Consider the following 27495-nt stretch of genomic DNA (forward strand, 5'->3'; position numbering starts at 1 on the left):
TGACATTGTAACGTTGAAGAGTATGTCTTTTACCTTCCCACTTCCCAGGTTTACCATTTGTCTACATTATGGTCTAATAACTGTATCTAATACTAAAAATATCCTAACGTTGTTACAGACTACAAAATCCATATGAATGTCCTTTTAACGGAAGTAGGAGGCAAGACTGTGAGTGCAAAAATGACTACCTGGCTGCCGGGCATACTGTTTTCAGCAAAATAAGAATTGATCTCACTTCCATGCAAATTAAAAGTAAGTGCTGAATCTCTAGTTGCAAAATGAAAGGCCTGTGTTTGCTAATGCAAGTCTAACAATATGCTTCCTGGTAAATGTGGTAGCCCGGGATTAGAGAAGGGCTTAGCATCATGCAATAATTACTTACAATTTTTTTAAAAAGTTATTAGCTACATACTTCCAGTGCAATGACACGGACCAAGTGGACCCTTATTAAAAATGTAATGGCAATGACACTGTCATTAGTGAAGATGTAAAGATACTGTTGTAGTAAAATTACTGCCCTTCCGAGCTATAACCCTCTACCTTAAAATCCCTAATTAAAAATAAGGAAGTGAATATTGTCAATGTAGTTACATAAGCTTTCTGCAAGGACTTACCGTAATAATTAACATTCGTTTCAGGTTACAGTTTATCAAGGATTCTCCTAACTATGTGGCATTTGATCCTTTTAACAATCCTGTACTAGATAAGGCAGTGTTGCATGACCACTTTGCAAGTGATGAAATTAAGATGCACTTAGAGAAGTTAAGTGACTTGTCTCAATTCATACAGTTAGTAACTGGCATTGCAGGGAGATAAAGTCTCACTCACAAATCCCAGATTATGGACCTGCTGACTTTCTAGGGAGCAAGTTATAGAGCACAGTCAAGTCATACACTGAGCATCAGTTTGCCTGCCTTCCTTAACGTTACACTGTGACATAAAAAGGCAAAAAGAGGTTCATTTCAGAAGCAGAAACTCTCATCACAATTGAATCAGCAGCGCCTTGCACAGTGCATAAACCATAAAAAGAAACCAGAAAGTTTGTTGAGACAGTGAACACGGGAAGACCTAATCTCTAAATCACAGTCATATGATGATGAGCTAAGCTATTATTGTCCGTGATAATGGCTACCATTTACTAAACACCCACCGTTACTGCAGCAGGGAAGTGTGACACTGTCTGGTTATGATCATAAACTCTGGAGTTAGACTGTCCGGGTATAAATTTTCAGCATCTGTTTACCAGGCATGTGACCTTGGACATATCCCTTTAAGCCTAAATTCCCTCATCTCTAAAGTGAGATGCTTTTCAGGTTTTTTTTTTCCTTTCTTTCCCTCTGCTTTCTTTTCTTCTTTTTTCTTTTCTTGGTTAGGATTAAGAGATAATACTTGAACATACCTAGTAAATGCCTTTCATATAGTAAATGCTCTGTAAATAATGATTATTATTTAATAATATATGTTGTGTCAGGCAGTTAGCATTGCTGAGCACAGAGTGGCCACTTGGAAACTTATTTGCTGTTTAGTAAGCTTTTCCTTTTCATTAATTTATCAAACAAACCTGCCATTTTACCAGGCATGGGCTGGGTCCTGAAGATCCAATGTTAAGTGTATACATTTTCCACTTGCTCTCTCTTTTCCTGCCTCAAATTTGTGTGCCAAAAACCCAGTCTTGATTAAACTAAACCTTTGACCTGCTCTGCACTTGCGCCATGAAACTTACAGGTGACCCTCCTCGCTGATCTTATGCGAAATGCATGACTACTGAGTTTGCACGGATCCCAGTCCATTCCCTCCCCCACCTTTCTAAGTGTCTAACTTACAGCTTCTCCTCCAGCTTCAAGCTTCTAATATTTCTAGTACCTCCACTCTAGTTACTCCCTCCGATGACCTTGTTTCCTATGTCACTGAGAAAATAAGTACACCCAGAGGGGAATTTCCATAAACTACCACCGCCACATCTACTAACCTATCAAACCTTTACCTACAGACCTTGCCTTCTCCCCCAGTTACTGTGGATGAACTATTTCTGACCCCATCTGAGGCAGCAACCCTCTCTGCTTGGGCTCTGGGTTCATCACTTTGTACCTACTCGGGAACATTTTTTCAGCAAACTTTCCCCTCAGTCTTACATCACCAGTTCTTCCTCCATTTCTCTAAATCCAGTGAATATCTAAAATAAATAAAGTGGAGTTAGGAGCAAAATTACAGAAGAAAAACATTTAAATAAAGTATGACACACTTTTTAGCTGGGTGTTTTCAAATTCCCTAAGTGAATTGATATGTATACTGTCTACAAGCACTCATGTGTTGTTTTGTCATACTTTATTTAAATAATGTTTTTCTTCTGTAATTTTGCTCCCAAATCCACTTTATTTATTTTAGATATTCACTATGATATAAAATATAATAAAGCATTCATTTAGTTTTTAAAACTTCTGGATTAGTTACAGATGTGCTGGCTACATTTTTAGGTCAATTTATGAGATGAACATTTTTATACTAAAGAAAAGTTTGAGAGCCTAATGTTTGTTATGTTCTACAATTGTGCAGCATTTTTTGCTTAAGATACTGGATTAATGATATGAATATATTATGACTATAATGGGAAGACTGTATGTTTTGCAGTGAAGATTTGAAAGCATACAATGTCTCGATGCTCAAGAGTTTCATTTGTTATTTTCTAGCTACAGACCTCCTTTTTGCCCGGACAATATTTGGAAATGCAGTTCCATTCGCCACAGCTGGAGATTGCTACAGTGCTGCCAGATGCCCACAGGTTTTTCATACTTGTTTGATTATTTTTCCCTCACGCTGAAAAAAAATGGATACCGTTTCTCTCATTCATTTTTTTTTTAATCAGAATATTGCAAGAGATGTAACAGTAAATGCAAACTTCTTACATAAAATCTATTTCAAAACTTGCAGGTAAACTTGGAGGAAAAGCATCTTTGGCAATATTGGGTTTGTTTGAAAGGTGTAGTTATAAGACTTTTAAATTGTTCAGATACCATTTCTGAATGGGATGCTTTACCATTTTTTACTCTTTCTGCTTAATCCATAGAAATGAATGGACATACGGTACAAGGTAGAGGATTGGATCACAAGCATATGACTTTCATACACTGCTGCTAACAGCAGTTACACTAGCTATCTGGGTCTGTACCATTCTCAGAACAACTTTATATTATCTCTGAAATAGAACATTCCCATGTCTTTGTTCTTGTTTTTATTCTTTCGTTTCCATAGTTCTCTACACACATCCTTTTACGTTGTCTCTGAGATTTCCAGTACAGAACACGCTTCCTAGAATAAACTTAATATCTCATTTTTTAACAAAGATCTTATAAGTCTCCGTGAGCAACATTTTTAGGATAAAGATGGAGATATAAGCTAGAGGACTATAGCATTGTTAGCTAGATTTATAGACAGTTGAAAACTAATACATAAGAGGTGGTAATTATAATATTGATATCATTTGAAAGAGATAAGCTAAGGGTTTGCCAGAGCCCTCCCTTCTAGGAACTTCTCATTTACAACATTCATCATATAACATGGAAGGTACACTTATGTTAAAAAGAGAGGGCACTTTCTGTATTAGAGGACACAAACGAAATCAAAAGACATTAGAACTATAGGCTCAAATGAATAAGAAAAAAGTTAACTAGAATAAATATATAAATCTTAGGTCCAGAAATGCAAATAGAACTTGGCGATGTCATATAAAAAAGACTTAGGTGTTTTATTCAACCACTGTGAGCTCAACATAGACCACACAGTGATTTCTAAACCACCCAGTATAATCATAAGGTACCAAAACACAATATTGAGACCAAGAGAGTTATTTGTACTTGTCACTGGAATATTATACTTATTTTAAAATTTCTGTCTGGAAGAGATAACATTTTAACCTATCTAGGAGTCGAAAGCAACAATCAGGATAAAAGGTAAGGAAGGTTTAAACTGTGTCATGGGAGGAAAACGAAGATGCTAGCTAGGAAGAGAGTGGGAGGTTATCAGAACTATCATTAGATATTTAAAGAGCTCCATGAAAGAGGAGTGGCCTCAGTTTGTGTTACTCCAGGAGGCATTAGTGGGGCAGAAGATTCCAGCTCAGGATCAAGAAGATTTGTGACAGGGAGAGTTGTCCAGTAAAGAGACCCCCCCCAAATCTGAGACCTCAATATATCATGAATTTTTGCTTACATTTGTGTAAATTGATCTTGTATTCTGCAATCTTGCTGGATTCATTTGTTAGTTGCAGTCATTTTTATTTGATTCCATAGGGTTTTCTATATACACAGTAACATCATATAAAAATGAAGATAGTTTTACTCTTCCTTTGTGATCTGGATGCCTTTTATTTCTTTATCTTGCCTCGTTGCACTGGCTAACGCTTCCAGTACAGTGTTGAGTAGAAGTGGCAAGGGTGGACACCCTTGTCTTAGTCCTGATTTTAGGAGAAAAGTATTTAGTCCTGTATCACTGAGTGTGTTAGCTGTGAGTGTTTTGTACATGCCTTTGATCAGGTTGAAGAAGTGCCCTTCTAGTCCTCATTTAAGTGGTTTTATCATGAATGTAGGATGTTGTCAAATGCTTCTTCTGCATTTACTGAGATGCCCCTGTGGTTCTTGCCCATTGCTGTGGTGATGTGGTGCATCACGCTGATGGATGTTTGCGTGCTGAAACAATCTTGCGTTCCTGGGGAGAATCCCACTTGCTCCTGATGTATAACCCTTTTTATATGTTGATAGATTGGGTCTGCCTTGCTGAGAATTTTTCATCTGTATTCAGAAGAGATACTGGCCTAGCATTTTCTTTTCTTGTGGTCTCTTTGTCTAGTTTTTGTATTGGGGAAATACTGGCTTCCTAGGATAAACTGGGACATGTTCCCTCCTCTTCTATTTTTTTGGAAGAGTTTGTGAAAAATTAATGTTTGGTAGAATTCACCAGCTAAAGCCATTTGGGACTGGGCATTTCTTTTTGAAAGTTATTTTAATTATTAACTCAATCTCTTATTGTAGATCTTTTCAGATGTTTTAGTTCTTCTTGAGTCTTCATGGTTTTTTTTTTAGGAAATGTGTCTGTTTCATCAAAGTTATCTAATTGGTTGGCACACATTGTTCATAGTATTCCCTTATAATCCCTTATATTTCTGTAGGTTTTGCAGTCATGTCCCTTCTTTCATTCCTGATTTTAGTCATTTGAGTCTCCTCTCTCTTTTCTTGGTTTGCCAGTTTTGTTCTTTTCAAGAAACCAACTTTTGATTTTGTTGATTTTCTCTGTTATTTTTGTCTTCTTTATTTCACCAGTTTTCACTCTATTCTGTCTCATTTCCTTCCTTCTGCTGGCTTTCAATTTAATTTGCTCTCCTATTTTTCAGTGCCTTAAAGTGGAAATGTAGGTTATTGGTATGAGATCTTCTCCCTCTTTTAATAAAAGCATTGCCTGCTATCCATTTCCCTTTAAAAAGCACTTGTTCTGCAGCATCCCTGAAGTTTCGGTATGTTGTGCATTCATTTTCATTCATCTTGAAGGATTTTCTATTGTCACTTGTGATGTCTTATTTGACTGATTTGTTATTTAAGAGGACAGTGTTTTAAGTCCATATATTTGTGAATTTCCCAGGTTTCCTTCTGTTCTTGATTTCTACTTTCATTCCATTGTGGTTGGAAAACACACTTTGTAGTATTCGATCTTTTAGAATTTATGGAGGCTTGTTTTATAGCACAGCATATGGCGATCCTGGAAAATGTTCAGTATGTACTTGGAAGGAATGTGTGTTCTGTGGTCACTGGGTAAAGTGCTCTGTAGATGTCTGTCAGGCCTTGTTGGTTTAAAGTATTCTTCAGCTCCTCCATTTTCTTGTCGAGCTTCTGCCTGGCTATTCTCCTTTTATCTCCTTAGTAAACCTTCCTTAGGGAAAATACCTTAACAGCAAGCTAATTATTATAAACAGACTATTTCTTGATGAGCATAGAGTCTGAATAAGAGGTCTTGGCACCATCAGGTTTTTAAATGCGAAAACAGCTATTTTTGTTGATTTCTAGCTCTAGTTCTTCAATTTTTATGTGACCTCATTTTCCCCCTACAATATTTTGAGAAACTTATGTAATTATAAGCTGGGTCATCCCAGTCTATAATTGAAGAAACTGATCCCCTGTGTTAACAACCTATCCAAGATCCTTGATACCGTCAAAAGCAGCACCAGTACAGTAATAAAATGCTCCTCTTTGTCCATCAAGGTGAGATGCCTCCCTCATATAGTTCTATAGGCATTTCTGGAACGCAAAGCTCTATTTTCAAGTTGGATGTTACTAGGCATAGGTATGTCCTGTCAAAAAAAGTTACGCCCATTTTTTTTTTCAGTCTGTATTCAATTGCCTGAAGTTACTGTTACCAAAAATACAAACTGCCCAGTATTCTTGGAGATAGTCTGTCAAATACATAAACCAGATTCTGTGTTAAGTTACACAACATTTGCATGAATACTCTCCAGATGTTTGATGTTACGGAAAGAACTTACTCTGTTGTTTGGGATTCGTCAAAACCACATCCTCTGTGTTTGCCTATGACTGGGCACCCCAGGACATGAATGCTAAAAAGAGAATGGACACACATGGCAATCTTTAGGGAAAATAAACTCTGCCACATTGCAGTATAAGATGAAGTAAGGAGTGTGATGTGACTTTAGAATACATATATCAAAAGGCAAGTGAAGTAAAATGTCTGGTACTTTTCACAGAGCCATTAAAAAAAATGTATCTCTATAGCTATTTTGTAATTAATGTCAATTACTTGAGAGCAAGAGAAATAACCAAAGCCAGAGGATCATGGCCGGCATGCATTTTGAGTATTCAGAGTCAGTTTTCAAATATTTTGAATGTGTATTCTTTATTATCAGGATGCAGAGTTTGACATATATCCGTAAGATCTACCTTTGACTATATTGTTTAGATAATCTCTCTCCTTATTTTTGCCCACTTGATCTGTCTTGTTAATAAAAGTGATATATGAAAATTTCCTATATTAGGGTGTTTCTCTCTCTCTATGTCTCCTTTCATTTCCTATAGTTTTCGCTTCACAAAAGTTGCTGTGCTATTTGGAGCATAATATTCATTTGTTATGTCTTCATTGTGAATGGTTTTTAGCACTTCTTTGTCACGTTTTCCTAACTTGAGACTTGAATTCTACTTTGTACCTTGTCAGGATTTGCTGCCTCTGTTCTCTTTTTATGTCCATGTGTCTGATGTGCTCTTGCACATCCTTTTAATTTTGGCTTTTATGAATCACTTCGTTTTAAGTGTGTCTCTTACATATAGCAGGTACTGAGTTTTGTTTGCAAGTCAACTGGAAATCTTTTTCTTTAAGTGGATTTTTATCCATTCACATTTTTAATTTAAAAAAAAATAACATACAGTAAAATTGCCTTTATTGGTATACAGCTCTAACATATGTACAGATTCATGTTGCTATCACCATCAGCTGAACGTAGACCGGTTCCCTCACACTTCCTCCACGGTCAAGTCCTCCCTCTCGCCTAACTCCTGCTAAATACTGATCTGTTCTCTGTTAATTTAGCTTTGCCATTTCTGAAATGTCAAACAAATGTCATATTAATGGAATCATAAAATATGTAACCTTTTGCGACTGGATTCTTTTAGTCAATATAATGCTTTTGAGACCCATCTGTGTTGTTGCATATATCAGTAATTTATTCTTTGTTATTGCTGAGAATTATTTCATTATATGGGTGTCATATAGTTGTCCTGCAGTTTATCAATTCATGTCTTGCTGTTGGAAGAAAATAAGTTGTTTGTAGTTCTTAGAGATTTTGAATAGAGCTGATATGCACATTTGTATACAGGTTTTTATGTGAACATATATTTTCACTTCTCTAAAGATAAGTTCTTATGAGTGAGATTGTATGATCATATGGTATGTGTATGTTTAACTTTATAAGAAACAGACAAACTGTCTGATAGAGCTGCATTTTTTTATTTCCACCAGCAAAGATTAAAGTTCTGATTGCTTTGGTTCCTTGTCAGTGCTTCGTATTGTCAAGTTTTTCCCTTGTTTGTTTCCCAGTCTTAAGTGGTATCTCGTTGTAGTTTTAACTTGCATTTCACTAGTGGATGATATGTTAAGCTTTTTTGTTGTTGTTGTTAAGCATCTTTCATGTGCTTATTTGTTGCCTGTATATCCTCTTTGGCGAATGGTATGTCCAAATCTTTTGCTCATTTTTACAATTAGGTTGGTTGTTTGCTTGCTGTTTAGTTTTGAGAGTTCTTTATATATTCTGGATATGAGTTGTTTGTTAGATGTTACATTTGTAAATATCTTTATCCTGGTCTGGACCTTAACTTTTCTTTCTCTTAAGTGTCTTACATAGAGCGGAAGTTTTAAATTTTAATAAAATCAAATTTATCATTTTTTTCCCTTATGGATTGCATATTTAGTGTTATATTTAAGAACTCTTTGACTTACTCTAAGTTACAAAGATTTACATCTATGCTTTCTAAAAAAAAAATAGTTTTATGTTTTACATCTAGACCTATGATTGATTTTGAACTAATATTGTATGAAGTCTGAGGGGTTTTGTCTGTAGACATCCAATTGTCCTAACATCATTTGTTGAAAAGGCAGTATTTTCTCCAGTAAATTGCCTTCCACCTTTGTCAAAAATCAATTGGACATATTTATGTGGGTCTGTTTCTGACTTTCTCTTCTGTTCCATTGATCTGCCTATCTCTCTTCATCAACACAGCATTGTCTTGATTATGATAGCCTTATATTGTGTTAAAGTAAGGTAGTATGGGTCCTTCAACTTTATTCTTTTTTTTCCAAACTTGTTTTAATTATTTTAGTTTCTTTGTCTTTCAATATAAATTTTAGAATCAGATTTCTTCTACACTTATAAAAATTCCTGGTAGAATTTTTATTGGAATTGCATTAGATCTATAGATCCCATTCATATTAAAGCATGTGCAACAAATTTTAAAATTGTAAAACCTAATGATGCCATGAGCACATATGATCCAACCAGTCAGTCAAAGAAGTGGAACATTGAAACTTGCATCTACTTTATGCTTTTCCTCTATCTTGTATCCGTAACTACTTTTTTCTTTGATGCAGCTAATTACTCAAGGGCAGACATTCCAATTTGTTGAATGCCTGGGTCTTTTGATTCACCTAAACCTCCACTTGGGATTTGGCTGTTAGAATTTTACTTCTTAGGGTGACCTCTTCTGAAAAAATGTCAAGAGAGTAGAAGAGGAGTTAAACTTCATACTACTTAAAAATTTTTTTTTTAAATTGCTCCTATGTTGAACTAATTTTTTGAGTTAAGGATGAGGTTTAAGGAGGCTTGAATTTTAGGGTTAACTGATGTCTTGGAATTGATATAATTAATTAATATATTTATTCAATCATTTATTACTTCTGAAGTTCCATAGGAACCTACCAGTACCGTTTAATGGCACCTATAATTCTCTATATCGCATTACATTGAATTATGCTTATATGTGATTTCACTCATCAGGTGTATTTCCCCCTATTTTATTAAGATACAATTGTCAAATAACACTGAATTAAGGTATGCAACATAATGATATGATCATGTATATACTGCAAAATGATCACCACAATAATTTTAGTTCACACCTATCACCTTACATAATTGCAATTATTTTTCTTTTGTGATGAGAACTTTTAGGATTTATTCTCTTAGCCACTTTCAAATATACAATACATTATTGCTAACTGTAGTCACCGTATTGCACGTTGCATCCCCAGAGTTTATTTATCTTGTAACTGGGAGTTTGTATTTTTTGTCCACCCTAACCCATTTCCCTTACCCCCGACTCCTGCCTCAGACAACCACCAGTCTGTGCTTCACTTGTCAGATCTGGAGTAAGACGGGTCTCTGTATTCCCATAGTACTCGACACCAAGTCTGCCACTCAATGAATTTTGAACAAATGAGAAAAATGTATTTTTACCTCTCTCAATATCATCCCAAATTTCAGATGAATTGTTTTACCATTTCTTTCAGATTGTATTATGTAGCTTTTTAACAAGGACCAAGGACGTAAGCAAAGCCTATGAAAATTAGTCTGGAGAAATGGAGCAACAGGTCTTACCACACTCACCTGGTTGTGTTAATGACCACCTAAGTCTCTCAGTAGTCAGCTGCAGTTTTCCCTTTCACGTCCATTGTATACACATTTGAATGCTTCCAGGTAACCCTGAGCAGGGAAGTAAAGAATGCAGAATATTAGGCTGTGAGAACACTGCCTGACCCAACTGGGACACTCAGTAAGCGGCTGGTCACAGGAAACCTACATCACAGAATATATTCCCACTTTTAAGGAATTTTACTTGGTGAGAGACATGTTTATTATGAGTTACTGTGGGATGGAGGTATCTGGTGCAAAGTATCAATTAAGTATCAAATAGTAAGGTGTATCCTTAGAATTTGTTCTTCTCTTTCCAGTATTTACTAATGTAAAATTCTAATGTATCTAGCATTACTGTCATTGTCAGAGTATGAAGGGTTTAGATGTATATTTATGTATTTACTTTAATAAGGCTAAGATTTAATATTTATAATGCCGCACTTAATTCACCTGTTGAAAAACAGTTACTGTGTAGCTAAGACTCCCCTTTGGGCCCTGGGAATAGAGCAATGAAGCAAACATATGGGTCATATTAAAAATTTCATAACCAAATGATGTATATAATATGAAACTTTCTTTGGAATTTATCTAAAAAAATTACTTCTGAGATAGGGAAAACTCTCCATGTATTATCATTGCATTGTAAATGTATTTGAATCTCCATTTGGTTTTAAATAAGAAATATATTAGATTGCTAAAAAAAAATCTAAGTTAATAAACTAAATTGATATATAATTGTTTTTAGCAATAGTAATAATTTATATTATAAATATATTTGAAATCTATTTAATCTTTGCTTTCATGATGAGATAATATTTTAATTCAAATAATATAACCTTTGTGGGGAGGGCCTTTGAGGGGAGGGTATAGCTCAGTGGTAGAGCACATGCTTAGCATGCGCTAAGTCCTGGGTTCAATCCCCAGGACCTCCTCTAAAAATAAATTAAATCTAATTACCTCCCCTACCCCCACCAAAACAAAAAAATAATAAATAAATATTAAAAAAAATTTTTTTAAGGTGCCAAATAATATAATCCTTAATGTTTTATCACAGTCTTGCTCGAGATTCCTGAGGCTTAGGCCATGGGATAACTTTGTGATGTAAGAATGTGTTAATATCCCTCTAGATCTGAATGTAAATTAAGCATTGGCAGGAGGCTTAATTAGCATTGATTAAGTACTTCAACTTTCCAGTGTATACGTCTATACTACAAGATTATATAAATGTGCCACAAATTTTACTCATTTCAGTCCCACACTTTCTGATTTAACAGATACTTAAAGTTTAATTTTTAGCAGAGGTCATCCGAAATATCCTGATATGAAACTTGTTCTTGTGTCTTGAAAATGATTAGATCATGAAGCCACTAGGGGGCTCACACACCACGTGTGTAGATCATGTGGCATCACACGTCCACGAAGCACTTCTGGGTGCTTAAAAAGGGTGTGATAGCTGGGGCAGTAACACCACGTTCCATAGTTTTGTGTGGTAAGTTAAAAAAGTACAGTTCTTACCATAAAAAGTAAGGGCACAGTGACAGAAGATTCTAGAAAATACACTGAATGGATGCAACTTATCAGGGAAGTTAGCAATGAGGGGTCAAGAACTGAAGCTGGAGAGATGCTGAAGTCTGGGATGAGTCCCTGTGAACACCTTATCTGTCCGGACTTGCCTATTTGCTACAGAAACAAGCTCTAGCTCTCAAGCCTTCGAGTCCCAGGGTTGGACAGAGTTGCTTTTGCACAAGTGACATTACCTGGTGTTATTTCATTTGTCTCTTGTAATTGAGAAGACTTGTTTGTAATCAATTTTAAAAAGCATGAGCTAGTTCGTCTTCTTTAGTGAAAGGTTGTATCGATACTCCGTCATTTTCTAAGGAAAGCAACTGGAAAACCAACTTGAGCCCTTTCTTATAGAATTTTAATTCAAGTGTTTCCAGCCAACTGCATTCTTAAAATATTTTATGAATTCCACCTCTTTTTATTTTGTTTTGTTTCTAATCCAGGGACAATTCAGCATTAATTTGGCAGGGACTGGGATGAAGATATCCAGCACAGCGAAGTGGCTTGCTCAGGGCAGCTATGCCTCGGCCATCATACACAGATCACAGGTAGGTGCTGCTGGACCAAAGGGCCTGCTGGAACTCCTTCTCTGCTGTAAACTGGCATTAAAGGTCCTCAACCTTAAATTTCGAGTTATATGAAGTTAATGACTAATGGGTTATTGCATATAAGAGATGGATTCCATATAATGAGATATAACATTAATTTATGAAATTATGGAATTGGGTTCATTTTTATTCATGTGTACATGTAGGTTTTATACACATATAAATTCACGTACAGGCTGTAGACATCTGAACACAAAATCAAATGCCAGAGCACAGATTTGACTAGCTCGAGTTCGAGGCTAACGGCTTGAAACACAGGTACTTCAGAAAGGAGTAGTGCTTTTAGCTATACTTCGATTATGAAAAGTTTGGAGGTTTTACTATTTCAAAGTGAGGGGTAAGTTTTTGGTTTATCTACTCACTGCTTTGATTTGCTGATGGGGATGACGTTAGAGCCATTTGTCACTTAACAGATATCCTTTATCGTTTCTGTACGAATTAGGAATATATTTTATGGTTGTACACATATTTTTCTCTCTTTTAACTAGATGACATTGTTCTCTGGGGTTCACCTACAGCAGGTGTATCATCCAGAACGCATTTAAGCCTCCTGCTGCGCTGGTGCACTGGCACCTGCGCTCTGTACGATGGCTCCCGGTCACCGTGCCTTAGACGGCATGACTCTTACCTAGAGTAAGTCCGGATCTACAGTCTAAGTGTGCTCACCTGCATAGCACATAAATCCCCACCATCAACAGCTCCTGCCCACTCTAATGTTTTATGCTTTTTGGTTCTCTCAATAAAAGTGATTTCTGTTACTCTCCCATTTATAGGAATATTATTTCTGAATGGAATTCAATTTTCTGATATTCACAGACTTTAAAACCATCTCTTTATGAAGATGATGAAATTGGTTTTGATTAATAATTAAAGAATTAAAATTTTAATGATTTCTGTCTTATGGGTAAGCAGGAGGCTTTAAAAACAAATGGGTATTTATTTTCATTTAATTTTATTTTCTTCGGGGGGGGGAGTTAATTAGTCTATTAATTTATTTATTTATTAATGACGGTACTGATGATTGAACCCAGGACCTTGTGCATGCTAAGCGTGCGCTCTACCACTGAGCTATATACCCTTCCCCACCCCCCTTCCTATTTATTTTTAAGTATTTATTTAGCATATTTAGGTTTAATCCTTTTTGGTGGAAGAATGGAAATAAATTAATTACTTAGGTAAAGTATACGCTGAGCAATGTAGACAGTGCACTGAGATATTCTGACCTTGCTGATCCAACTTTTAGATATCTGTAGCCTAAATGATATCTTGCTGAGTTCAGCAGTAAATAGAACTATTTAGTACAGTCATTTCTTTTGCTTCTATTTTATTTTAAGTTCTATTCTAAAGATTACTTATTTATTTATCTGAGAATTTCTACCTCAATCAAAAATGCTGCACATGAAAATATTTCCTGTGATCTGATGCCCGATGTGAAACTGAGACTCGTGGAACCCAAATATACTTAAGGAAATGCAGGCATATTTTCATTTGCCAGTAAATTTAATCAAGATTAGGAGTTTACTTAAATGATCCGTTGGCAAACATGTATATACATATAAATTGGAATTTTTTCCTGCCATTCCCTTCTCTGTTTTACTTAGATTCTCTAGAGTTCAGAAAGCTTCTGAAAGAAAGGCAAGCTCAAAAAACCCTAATTTCAAGCTATTCTTCATCTCCCAAAGTTCCAGGCACCCAAACTTTCCTTCTCTACCCTCCCTCCTTCGATTAAAAAAACAAAAACAAACACAGAATAGAACAAAACTTACCTTCTCTAGAAAGGACAGGAGTTCAAGCTATTTTTGCTTTATCCTATCAGATGACTTTTGGACCTAAAAATGGGAAGTGGTCTGGAAAGAAAATCGAGCATGTCCTGACCACCTCCTATCTGGTAGTCGGGGGAGGTCATTAGGTGTCTCTATTTCATTTTTTTGTAATGGAGGTCCTGGGGATTGAACCAGGACCTGGTGCATTCTGAGCAGGCACTCTATCACTTGAGCTGCACCCACCCCTCAACCTCTTCCTTCACCAGCCTTTGCCCACCCATTCCTCAGTGAACAGCTCTGCTTTCCTAAAACAAAGAAGACTCTCCTTTTTCAGTCCTTTTCTAACTATAATTACTGCTTTCAGTCCAGTTTTTTCCCTCCATTTTATCACCTTCTTTATTTTCTTCATGCTGTGTTTCTAATGCTTCTATGAGATGTTTGAAGTTAATATGACTTGCCTACAGTTAAGGTCAAGTTTGCATAATATCTTCCTTTTATTTAGTCTGTGAGAATCTTATATAAAATCATGTAGTTGTGGACAATATATTGGGAGAAGTTTTAATAAACTCACTGAAGCAAACAGACACTTTGATGAAAAATACGTGGATTGAGATGAATTGCTTACGTTACAGTGTGGCTTATAATCATCAAGAAGCTAATATGAATCTCAGGTTACCTAATTCCCGTGACCACCAATTGCAGCTAATCCTGAAATGGCGTGATCTCTGACCTCAAGAGTAATTGTTACAAGAAACCTCGGCTAATCAATTCAACCGCACGATTCCACGCACTTGCTTTTTCTGCCTTGTGCATGGAGATACTGGCTTGTAACAGACTCTCCTATGTCTCTGTCTCTTCCTACTTTCAGGATGGAACCAAAGTCTACGGCAGATGCGGAGGGTTCTGCGGCAAGTGTGTTCCTCACGCGACTACTGGTCTCCCAATTCAAGTCATATGAATCGTTCGGAAGTGGGACCCGTGTGTCCGTCCAGAGAGGAGACATTCTCTGGAACGTGCAGATAGCTGGTGCCCATTTCTTCAGTCTTCCCTTCCTGAGACTTCCATGTCTAAAAGAACTGCGCCTTTGCTTCAAGGTGCTCATCAGGGAGTCAAATCACTGCTTAATTTTTCAAGGCCTTCAAAATAATCTGAATGATGTGCGACTCTAATTGGGACCCTTTAAAGGACTTAATAACTTCTGGTAGGATCTACAGGGATGTTGGAGTGAATTAGACCGAGATAACTTTGCTGTTACCAGCTTGGACTGGACCACAGATATGTTTTACCCATAAATACACATGTACATCTCGGCTCAGTATCCTGTTGTACAATGAAATGTTTATTTCTACTTGTTAAAATGGAGCAAGGAAAAATTAGGTAAATGAACTTACTTAAAACTACTATAAACATTGTTGAACCTGTCAGGTAAATAGTAAATGAATAGTCACATCAAAAAAATACATAGACATTATACTTTCTACTGATACAGCTTAGATACCTAGTTTTATATTTTTTTTTCATTTTTCATTGTGTATGATGGTGCTTCAAAAAAAAATCACCCTAAAAATGTGGTATAATTTTGTATTTAAAACATACTTGGGTTGAATACTGAATATGAAATTTTGTGGGTATAATACAGAAGAAGATATGATGGAGTACATTTTGACTTAAAACATCTACCTCCAATTTGATTGTACTTCTAAGAGCAATACATTGTTTTTTTAATGTTTATATTCTGTCCTTTTTAACTCTTATAAATGTATATGTCTACTCTTAAAAAATCTATTTTCTCAAAGTTATGTACTGTATTTTATTAGTCAAGTAGAGAAGTCAGAATTATTGAAATTTTGAAGGTCCTGTTTTGGTAAACATAAAATTTTGTTTACGTATGCAAAATTTTTATTAGAAATGTTCAAGTTATTTTATATCTAAGGTTTCTCAAAGCCAGAACATAAAAGATAGCATAAAAAAATAACTATTCATGGGGAAATTCTCAGGTATTAAGAGATTTTTTTTCAGGTGAATAATTTAATTGTGTATCATATAATAATGTGATTTTTAAAGAATCATAGGCAAACAGTATTTTTCTATGGCAGTCTACTCTATAAACTAAGAAAACTGAATCTACCAGTAGATTTTTACCAGTAAATAGTAGTTTATTTGTTTTACCCACAAAGTTTTTCTTTTCCAAACAGTTACTAGGGGTCTATTGTACCATATAAGGTACTAAAGCAATTTTGTGCCAATGTGGTTAGACATGCATATAGGGATCTCTGTATCAGAACCGAAGTATTTTGCACTATGTGCCCGAAAGCAGTGACAAACATTAATACAAAATGTGTACCATTGTCTAGAAATGTTTTCATTCATAAGTAAAATCTTATAATTTATAAACTTTTAAATAATAAACATATATGTGTGATACATTAGGACTTTGTTTTCATTTTCCTTCCATGTAAAAAAAAAATCCTTCACCAAAAAAAACCTCTATAATTCTAAAATCATTTCAGAAATTCTAAAAAAATTTTAATCAAATTGTTGCAGTTGGGATGAAAACTTCTCAAGGAAATATGAGTAGGAGGCTGGCAAAAATGTGCAATGCCTTTAAAAGCTTCTGTTCATAGAAGGGGTACCCATGTCTACTCATATTCAATTGGTCAAATTAAATTACACGACCAAATCCTAGTCAATGGGGAGGGAAATATACTCCCTATCTGTGGGGTAGGATGGGAGACAGATGGAAATGAGTGAGGACTCACAGTCCTCTCCTAAGGGAGGGAGCAGATCCTTGTAAATAAGATGCTGTATCTGTCCATCTTCAACTTTCCTAGATGTTGCCAAAATACTACTTCCCAAAGTGGTTAAATCAATTTAAATTACCACTGGCAGGGTGTAAACATTTTACAGTATCCGCATCCTGAGTGACACGTGAAATTTTTTTTCTGCTCTGATGCGGTGTAGCACAGTATTTCATTGTTCGAATTATATTTTCTAATTACTGGATTGGGTGAAGATCCTCTCATTTTTATTTGCTATTAGGTTTCTTTTTCTGAGAATTGCTTGTTCATTTTTTTGGTTCACTTTACCTCATCTCTCCTCTCCTCCACCTTTCCTGCCTTTCCCCACCCTCTAAACCACCCACCCTTGCCAATAAAAAAGAAAGAAGAAAGGAAAGAAACAAACATAAGGGAGTAAAGCAGTTTTATGTGAATGTGATTTAAACATTTGAGAATGTCTTATCAAAAAGCATGCTGGGACATTATGATGCACACCAGAAATTGGCACATTGTAACTTCAATTAAAAAATAATAAATGAGAGACTATATACGAAACACTTTTTTTCTACCCTGAAAAAAAAAGCATGCTTTTGCATTGTACCTTAAATTAATTACAAATATTTTCTATACTTGTTTTTAACTTAAGATGATGCATTCTCTACACCTGTTTTATCTGTTTTTCCTCCTTAAGGGGAAAAGCTTTCCCTGTTCACATCAAAGGCCAACCCCCCAGTCTCTGCTCTTGATTCCCTCCCACTCTGAATTCTCCGAGAAACTGCTACCCTCACGGTCTCTTCTCTACACCTTTCATTCAAGCTTTGGTCCATTGTAACATGGTTTCTAACCCTCAATACTTCTTCGATACTTCTTCCACTAAAATCACAAATGAACTCCTAGTTGCCAAGCACAGTTATTTATTTTGAGTTCTCTTCTTTTTGCTGTCTGCAAAGCATTTGGCAAGGGAGAGGGAACGTTCCATTAAACGCTGTGGCTTTTTTAATGGTCTAGCATATGGTCTATCTTGGATCATATTCATGTGCACTTGATTTGTTTTATTTATTTATTTTTTGCACTTGAAAATGAACTATGTTCTGCAATAATTTTGTTCAGTTTTATGTAAGTAAATTAGGTCAAGTTAGTTTTTCATATTCAAATATTTTCTATATCCTTTTTTTATCTAACTGCAGAATCAATTACTGAGAGAGAGTTACAATTTTTCTAATTTTGGTGTCAATTGTAGTGTTGATTGAGATATTTTTCTAATTGTAAAATCAACTGGTTTTTAAATTATAGTCCTGAAAATTATTAACTATTGATTAAGTCATTCTATTCTATAATAGAATGTTAATATTAATTTTCTATTAATCCTACAAATGTTAAATTCTTCCACTGTAATTGTAGATTTTTGTATTTCTCCTTTTAGTTCTGCTAGATTTTTCACAAATTTAGAAGCACATTATTAGGTACATCCATGTTTATGGGTGTATGTCTTTTTGATGAACTGACCTTCTTTATGAAATGTTCTGGTATATTTCTAGTGATACTTCTTGCGTTAAAGTTTACATTAGTATTGAAATAACTACTTCAACTTTTTTTTAATTAGTGTTTGCATAATACGTCTTTTGCCATCCTTAATTTTTAGCCAATATATACTTCTATATTTAAATTTGCTTTTTAAATAGCATATAGTTGTTCTGTTTTTTTTTTTAAATTTTCCCATCTAGTTCAACAATTTTTTTTTCTTACTGAATTTAAGACCATTTACAATGAATGCGATTACTGATACAGTTGGGTTAAGTCTACTTTCTTGTTATTTGCCTTCTATTTCATACATTCTTTGTTCCATTGTCCCTCCTTTTCTGCCTTCTTTTGAATTAATTGTTTATTTTTGCGTTCAATTTTTTATTCACATTTTATACATGCTTCTTTGCTTTATTTTTTTAGTGTTTGCTCCAGGAATTAACCTATCACAATCTATCTCCAATGTCCAAATACATTTTTAAAAGAATTTTAAGTGAAATATAGTCAGTTAAAATGTGCCAATTTCTGGTATACAGCATGATGTCCCAGTCATGCATATATACACACATATTCATTTTTATATATTTTTATTTTAGTCAATTGCCTTTTAAAATAAATAAGATAATATGAAAGTATCCTTTACATATATCCACATATTTGTTATTTCCAACTCTCTTTATTCTGTCCTATAGATAATCGTTTCCCTCCGGCTTGAAGAACTTTCTCCCTAATTTCTGACAGCATGCACCTGCTGGCACAAATTTAGCTTGCATTTGTCTGACTATAGCTTCATATTTTTAAACTTCATCTATAAATGTTTACACAATTAAAACTTACAAAACCCTGCAAGAATAGTACAAATAGTTATCAAATACACTTCAGCTGGTTTCACTTTTTGTTTTTTAACATTTTACCGTATTTGCTACATCATTCTCCCTTTCTCTTTCTTTTTACGTTACATAGAGATATTCACACAGTCATACATGCACACATTTTATTAATTCTTAATAATTTGAGAGTGGATTGATTACCTCATGACCTTTTACTCCATAATACATTAATATGTATTTCTTTAAAAAAAAGATATTCTCTTACGTAACCATGATACTCTTATAAAGTCCACCAATTTCACCACAATTTCTAAGCAGACTTTGAAACGTAATTTATTTTGGATTCATTGGTGATTGGAATGACATGATAGGAGTGCCACGCTTAACTGATTCTTCTCTTGTTTCCCACTCTTTCTCTATCTTAAATAAGGTCATTTCACATTGTTCTACACTTTAAATGTTTACATTTATCCCAAGTATTAGCTCAGTATGACCTCCTATATAAATATTTTCTGGACTATTCTGCCTGGAAGATTTTATTTTTAATTTTTCATGTATCCTTTTCCTTTTTGACTCACTTTTTATTTTCTGCTTTGTATTTGATTGGGGTTTTGACCACTTATTTTACCTGCTCTCCAAGACTGTTGTTTGAGTGAAAATTTGCATTTAACTTAGCTCTTACTTTGTGCCAGATATTGAGAGACACTCTCATCCTTATCTAATTTAATCTTTACAACAATCTTATGAAACATCACCTTTTTATAGATCGTTTTATGTAATGATGGAAACATTTTAGCATAGTACATAGTTATCCAGACACAAAAGCTTTCTTTTTATTCTACTGTATTCTTTGCTTAAGAAGAAAAACTATGTTATTCTATTCTGAATTCCTCACAGCAACTACCAGAGTGTTGACTACCCAGTGTAGATTTAATATTTTCTTGTGAGGAAACTAAAATACTCAGGAAGTTAATTCCACATAAAAATATGTGAAAAATCTATATGAACTATAATTCATAGATATTCAAAAGGACTGACATTTTTTAAAACATGAAGAGGCATCCCAGGAATATGTCTAGGAAGATACAGTTGTTCCAGGAGAGGTCAGTCATGCCCACTGTGGATTTTGGGAGGCTCGCCTAGAAGTAAACAATAGTTACCATGCACATTCTTTCTCAAGGAGTAGGTAATGTAGATCTGCTTTAATTTATGGTTCAAATTATTTTTAAAATACTTAACACTTACAAATATTGATGGGAATATAAAATAATAGCATGACTAATAGTAAATTTTGTAGTAACAACTCGTTCATCATTGAGTGTAGGTTTGACGAATACAAAACTGTTTTATGATGCCTCAATAGTAACCAAAAAAGAACAGAATTGATTTTTTATTTTACTCTTCCTTGATCAGGATAAGGTGTATCTTTGCTATTAAACACAGCTATCAGTCAACATGGGTGAATATATCAACTTCTAGTTTTTAAATGTGATTATTTTCAAACGTAGAAGACTTACTATTTTCCTTGTTAATTTTTTCCTAACAATTTAGCTCATTTCTTTCAGCTACCAAACGTCTAATTAAATGTTTTGTTTAAAGGTCAAAAAATAAGATCCAATTAACATGACTTTTGTCACTCAGTTTTTTAAAGATAACACAATGGTTTTTATGACACTTCCCTTACCCCATTTTTTTTTTTTCCTGAAATGACTCATCTCCTTTATTTGAAACGTGAAGAATTATTTACAACTGACAACAGTGGCATCTGCTGGCCACTCTTAACTATTTCACAGTGTGATAAAGAAAAAATGTCACACGAATTTTCCTCTGCAACTGTCTGAAGAGTCTGAGGAGAAACTGCGCGCAATGCTGCAGGTGAACTGTCTTTGAATTCCCTTTAGCTCAACTGAATATCGGTACTTATATCCATATCAGATCAATATCCGTATCTCTGTCACACAAACATACATGTGTTCTTCTCACTAGTTTCATCTGAGAGCATTCTTAACACTATAGAATCTTCCTTGGCCTCCAAGAACACATAAAGAAATTGCTTTTAAAGTGATGATTTTTGGGGGGAGACTCTATGCTATAAAAAAAGGAAATTTAGAATGGGAGCTAGGCCTTGGGGACACCCCAGATTTCTACATCAGGCTCTAATATTACCAAATAGTTTAGCAGTAAACTTTCGGCTTGTTTCCTCAGCTATAGAATTAAGGATTTGAAATAAAGAACTTCTAAGGTACTTTTCAGCTCTGAAAGTTTATATGGATAAATTGTGTCTGGTGTGTTGGTTGGCGGTTACTACCGGTTACATAAGTAAAACTATTTGGTATTTAATGTGAGGGAAAAAGCCACAGTTCTGGGAGGAGGCGGAGCACCACTTCTACTTTTTCACTTGTACTACACAGGAACTGTTCCACTGACCAAACAGCTAAGGTAGGTTCTGCTCACAGTGTTTCGCAGTTAAGAAGACCTGAGTTTTGGATGCATTCTGCTGCTTTCTACCTGGGGGGGAGGGGTCTCATAACAGAACACAGAATCTCAACCTCACTATTGTAAATTGTAAAATGGATAGAAGAAAAATTGCCCTGCTTCCCCTCCTAACATAAAAACTATGAAAGTGAATGAGTTATTCTTCATGAATATGTTTTGAATGGTAGAAAGTGCCAACTTAGCTACATTCCCTCATTTTAAAGCCAGAAAGTAGCCTGGAAAGCACTACAGTAAATAAGAGGGCAGGGTCCGGGAGTCTACCCTCCAGTCCTACTGCTTATGTAAGCTCTGCGACCTTGGGAAAATCACTGGATCTTTCCAAACATCATGGTTGCAACTATAAATTTGAGATATTAATAGTAACCTTCTCACTTTGTTGCTGAAAATATTCATCTATAAAATGTTGGCACTAGGTCAGGCACATAAATTGGGTTTAAAAATTTGTTTTTGCTTAACATTTTTTTTTATTGTGGTAAAATACATGAATAGACATCTGGATTACTTCCACGTTTTAGCTATTGTGAATAAGGCTGCTATCCACATGGGTGTACAAGCATTTCTTTGAGATCTTGCTTTCAATTCTTTTTGAGTGTGTACCCAGAAGTGAAATCACTGATAATATGGTATTTCTGTGTTTATTTTTTATTTCTTCGCAGAACCATCATACTGTTTCATACTCTTTTCCACAGTAGTAGCACCATTTTACAATCCCACAAACAGTGCAAAAGGGATCCAATTTCTCCACGTCTTTGTCAACAGTTGATTTTAGCTTTTTTGATAGTAGCCATACTAAAGGGTGTGACGTGCTCATTGTGGTTTTGATTTGCATTTTTCTAGGGATTAGTAATTTTGAGCATTTTTTTCCTATGCTTATTGTCTATTCATATATCTTCTTTGGAGAAATGTCTATTCAAGTCCCTTGTCCATTTTTCAATTAGATTTTTGCTGTTGCTGTTGAGCTTTATTATGGATATAATGCCCTCTAACTCCAAATGGCAAATGGCAAAATTTTGGCCTTTTTTATGGCTGAGGAGTATTCCACTGTCTACATATATATGCCACCTCTTCTTTATCCGTTCATCTGTTGTTGGACACTTAGGTTACTTCCATATCTTGGCAATTACAAATAATGCTACTATGAACATTGGGGTGCATATATTTTTCTGAATTAGTGTTTTCATTTTCTTCAGATATATACCCAGGACTGGAATTGTTGGGTCATATGGTAGTTCTATTTTTAGCTTTTTGAGAAACTTTCGTACTGTTTTCTACAGTGGCTGCACCAATTTATATTCCCACCAACAGTGTATGAGGGTTCAAGAAGACAGATCCTGTGGTAACATTCTTATCAAAAAACAAGAATAAGTGAAGAGAACAGAAGGAAACTTTAGGATTTGATAGGAGTGCTTATGGGGTAGATGGCGGCGGTGGTTTTATGGATGTGTACTGACCTCCAAAGTCGTCAAGTTGTATACATTAAATATGTACAGCTTTTTGTATGTTAGTCTTATACCTCAATAAAGTGGTTTAAAAATTAGTTTAAACACCAACATTTCACTTTCATTCCCAAACAGCCTTAAAATAAGGAAATAAAAAGCACTAAGTGCACTGAAGAAGGAATGATCCAAACCACCCTCAAACACTAAAGCGAGTCGCTGCCCCTCTGACATTGTGAGCCACGGTCAGTAGAGGATGCTGTTGCATCTTTTATAAAGTGCTCTCTCAAAGACGGCTCTCCGGGGTTGTGACCCTCTGCTAAGGGCAGGGAGGGAAAATGAAAGCGTTACAGAGACAGGGACTGCCTGGTGAAAATGATTCACCCAATTCGACTTCCTGCTGGGCAAAACAGCAAGGACCGAAAAAGCCATGAAAATGCAAGGGAAATTATAAGCAGATGGGGGCTTTGCTGCCAAAACTATCCTGAAAGGAGTACTCCAAGGTGATTTCAAAGACCAGGAAGCTATATAATTGAGGTACTCGTGCACCGCTCTGTCCTTCAATACACGATGTGGTCATTGTAAGACCTGATCGTTCCTGAATTTCTGGAAGCTTGATCTTAATTAAACAAAGTTGCTCTAACATAGGATATGGGTTAGGGCAATTTTGATTTACTTCATTGCTTTTTGACTTTTTGGCAGGGTCAAGTGTGTGCAACACGGCTTGAAGCATTTTCCCTATTGATTGGCTCAGACTGTAGATTCTTTCATGTACGCATGAAGATGTATTTTGGAATACGTTTGCCAAAAATAATAGACGTCACCAATACAGACGTTCAAACAGGGCTGAAAGACCCTCAGGGTGGCACAACTGTATGGTCATAAAAAGTGTGGGAGCAGATAACTACTGGCCAGGACTAAATACCAGTCAGTGCCAGACTCACTGTTTGCAATGTGAATTCCAGCAAGTTGTTGTGCGTGTCTGGACCTCAATCTCTTTGTTTGTAAATATTCACCATAATGGCTTGCATATGGCAAATGTGCGTTAGCATTCAATATGTGTTAGTGTTGTTTATAAATTGTGTCCATTGTCTCATCTGATTTTCACAACAGTGATGAGGTGGGTGAACAAAGTGTTTTTAATCCTCACTTTAGAGACGACAAAAACGAGGTTTGGAGAGCTTGAGTTGCGTGCAGACGCCCCCATGCCTCATAAGAGAGAGGGACTCCCATTCAGGTTTGTCTGAAGTCGAAGACCACACTCTTTTCTGTAACCTATGTCAGTGCTTCAGGCGTAACCACTCATGGGCATGAGGCTTCTCTGTGGATCCTGGTGAAGTGCAGCTTCCAGTGCAGTGGGACTGCGGTGGGACCTGGGCTTCTGCATTCTGCATTTCAAACCTGCTCTGAGGTGGCCAGTGGGCCAGCCGCATCTCCTGGGAACTAATTCGAAATAAGAATCTTGACTCCAGATCCACTGAATCTAACTCTGCATTTTAACAAGATTCCCTAGAAGATGACTTTGTTGAAGTTTAAAAAGCACTGATCTGGGTCATGAGACAGATCAAATAAATGACAAAATAGTAAATAGCTTAGATTTTGCGATCTCTGGTGATTCTCTTACACCTTCAAGTCTCAGAAGCTCAGGTTTCATCCACACTTTCCTCCTCCTGGAGGGCAGACTGGTGTCTGATGAATTAAGGTCTCACTAGGGACCCATGGTTAATTCTTTTTCTCTGGACAAGTTCTGTAAACTTGAAGATTCTCAGTTTTTGCCTGAGAAGAGACCTTCTAGCTGAAAAACACTTATGTCTGTGGCAACTGAAATCCCAAGCGAGTGGAAATGTCTGACTCCATGTGAGTTTTAACTACCATTTTATGACACCTTTTTATAAACTCTTAAGTGCACTACACATATCCTAAAACAAGAATTTTAAACAACAGCATTCATAAGAACAATGTGAGACTGTAGAACAGATGGGATCTACCACGAGAGATGGGTGGAAGTGAGACAGGAAGGGGGCAGGGTGCAGCCATTCAAGGACTGCTACAGCAGTTAGCATCAAAATGGTGAAAGATTCAACCCCCAGTAGGTCTTGAGGCTCAAGACGGTGGGAGATTTGACTTCTAGCAGATCTTGAGCTTCATTATATGCCCATTGTAATAGATTAACACGGTGAATAACATGCCCACAGGCGCCAAGACAGCCCCAAGGCTAGCCACAAAAGGTCAAAGAGTGGGAAATGGCCAACTTCCTGGGAATCCCAGCCCCTTCCCCAAGCTAGTTAGACTGGTCCTTCCACTTATTTGCATATGAAGCTACCAAAGCACGTAAAAACGGGCAACACTGCTCCTCACGGCCTCTCCCTCTCTCTGTTTGGAGACGGCCCATACTCTGTGGAGTGTGTACCTACTTTTACTCTAACCTGAGCACCCAACCCCCACACCTCGTGGCCTTTCTCTTGCCTTTCAAAGTATCCCTCTGAATAAATCTACCTTTACTCAACTGTGGCTCGCTCTTGAATTCTTTCCTGAGTGAAGCCAAGGACCCACACTTGGCGGGGCGCGTCCCAGGGGCTCAGGAGAAGCCTGGGACACGGCCCTCCTCACGCCCCACACCCGTTTTTCCTGCATCAGAAGTTCTGGGTGAGACCCGAGGCTCTTCCTTTGAGATCTGTCCAGGAGATCTGAAGCAAGGAGACCTTGGCAGACCCCGGCCTGAGCCAACCAAGCAGAAATTGGATTTGGCACCTCTGGTAAAAGCACTTGAAAGACGTCTCAAGAAGAATTGACGGTGGAATTTCAAATGATGTCCTTTAAAACTGGTTAAATCTCAATCTAAGTTTTACATTGATTACATGTTGAAATGATATTTTTGGATATATTGGGTTATTACTACATTTTAAAAAAATGATGTCATTTTATTTTGGTGACTGAAGCAGATTTGCCCGTGTTTACAAAATGACTGGACTTACTCCTCAAGAGTTCACGACTGAGTCCATATCACGGCCAAGTTACTGTTAGAGCAATGGTTCTCAAACCTTTTTGTTTCAGGATCTCTTTAAACTCTTAGAAGTTGGTGAAGACCCCAAAAAGCTCTTTATCAGGTGGGTTATATCTAATGAGACTGATGTGTGTGTGTGTGTGTGTGTGTGTGTGTGTGTGTGTGTGTGTACTTACTTGGAATCAAAGTTGATGGTTTATTGTAAAATGCTACTTAATTCTCAGGATCACATTCATCATATGGCAAAAGGTGATGAACTGAAAAGTAGAACTAACTTTATCTGTGATTTAGCAGAAATTGGAAACACTTTTTACAGAAATATTTTATATAAGAATGATAAATAATTTTAGATGGATATTCCATAACCTACAAAGTGTCATTTGGAAATACATTCACGCAAACCATATATGGTGGTTCATGGTGGTTTTCTTTTTATTCAAACCATATAACCAACATGTTTGTGGACAATTTCATACATTTATGTATATTTCTCCACATGCATGAGGAAGACATATGCAAAGTCTCTTTATCTGTTTTGTAGTATCATCCAGTAAGTTGTCAGTCTGAAAAGCACAAGTTCTAAACATACTTGAAATAACAAAATATTCCCTTAGCAGGTAGCAGAAAGCAAGAATGAAGTTCCCATTTCCCATAATGTTACCAACCTTCCCTATTGTATCCCATTGTAAGATTTTCCATCGTAAACTTTCAAACTAAAGTTTTCTTTGAACAGAATGTTTTTCACCAAAACATCTGAATCCTTGAGCTCTTTTCCCACGGTTAAACTACAAGAAAAAACCAGAATCTACACTTAACTGTTCATTCAGTCAAGCTACACTTCCTTTAAAATGTCCACACTGTAATTTTCTCTAAGAGTGGAGAAAACTCTGACATTCAACAGACCAAGATTTAATGCTCTGCTTCAAATCTTTGGCAAGTTAGTACACATTCTGAGACTGTTTCCTCATTAGTTTAAAGTAAAAAAAAAAAAAGGCAATAATATTTACCTTGCAAAATTTTGATCACTTATTCAAATGACAATAGTTAGGACTTGTGGGGCATTTTATATGCATTATCTTATTTAATCCATATAACAAACATATGTCATGACAACTGTGATTTTTTTCCCCTTTCTTAAGGACTGCTAATTTTAAAATATTTGTTTCTTTTTTATCAAGATATAATTTATGTAAAATAAAATCCACAGATTTTAAATGATCAGTTAAATGGAGTTTGACAAATACATACACCCAATCACCATCGCTCCAATTAAGGCAAGCAATATCTAGGAACCTTGATCTTAATTAACTTGCTCAAGGC

At 35.9% G+C, this 27495-nt stretch overlaps 1 protein-coding gene across 2 annotated transcripts in view; it reads left to right on the plus strand.

Annotated features, from left to right (window-relative positions):
• ADAMTS20 (ADAM metallopeptidase with thrombospondin type 1 motif 20) overlaps nt 1–16540 on the plus strand; it is a 134983-nt gene extending 118443 nt beyond the window's left edge. For both annotated transcript variants that reach the window (XM_074374995.1, XM_074374996.1), the window contains exons 36-39: nt 119–252; nt 2688–2779; nt 12184–12288; nt 14980–16540. In XM_074374995.1, the coding sequence (XP_074231096.1) occupies nt 119–252; nt 2688–2779; nt 12184–12288; nt 14980–15069 (421 nt within the window). In that variant the 3' untranslated portion in view covers nt 15070–16540. The remainder of the gene's footprint in view (nt 1–118; nt 253–2687; nt 2780–12183; nt 12289–14979) is intronic.
• The last annotated feature ends 10955 nt before the right edge of the window (nt 16541–27495 follow it).

Source organism: Camelus bactrianus, chromosome 12 (genome assembly GCF_048773025.1).
Source record: "Camelus bactrianus isolate YW-2024 breed Bactrian camel chromosome 12, ASM4877302v1, whole genome shotgun sequence".
NCBI classification, from domain to species: domain Eukaryota; kingdom Metazoa; phylum Chordata; class Mammalia; order Artiodactyla; family Camelidae; genus Camelus; species Camelus bactrianus.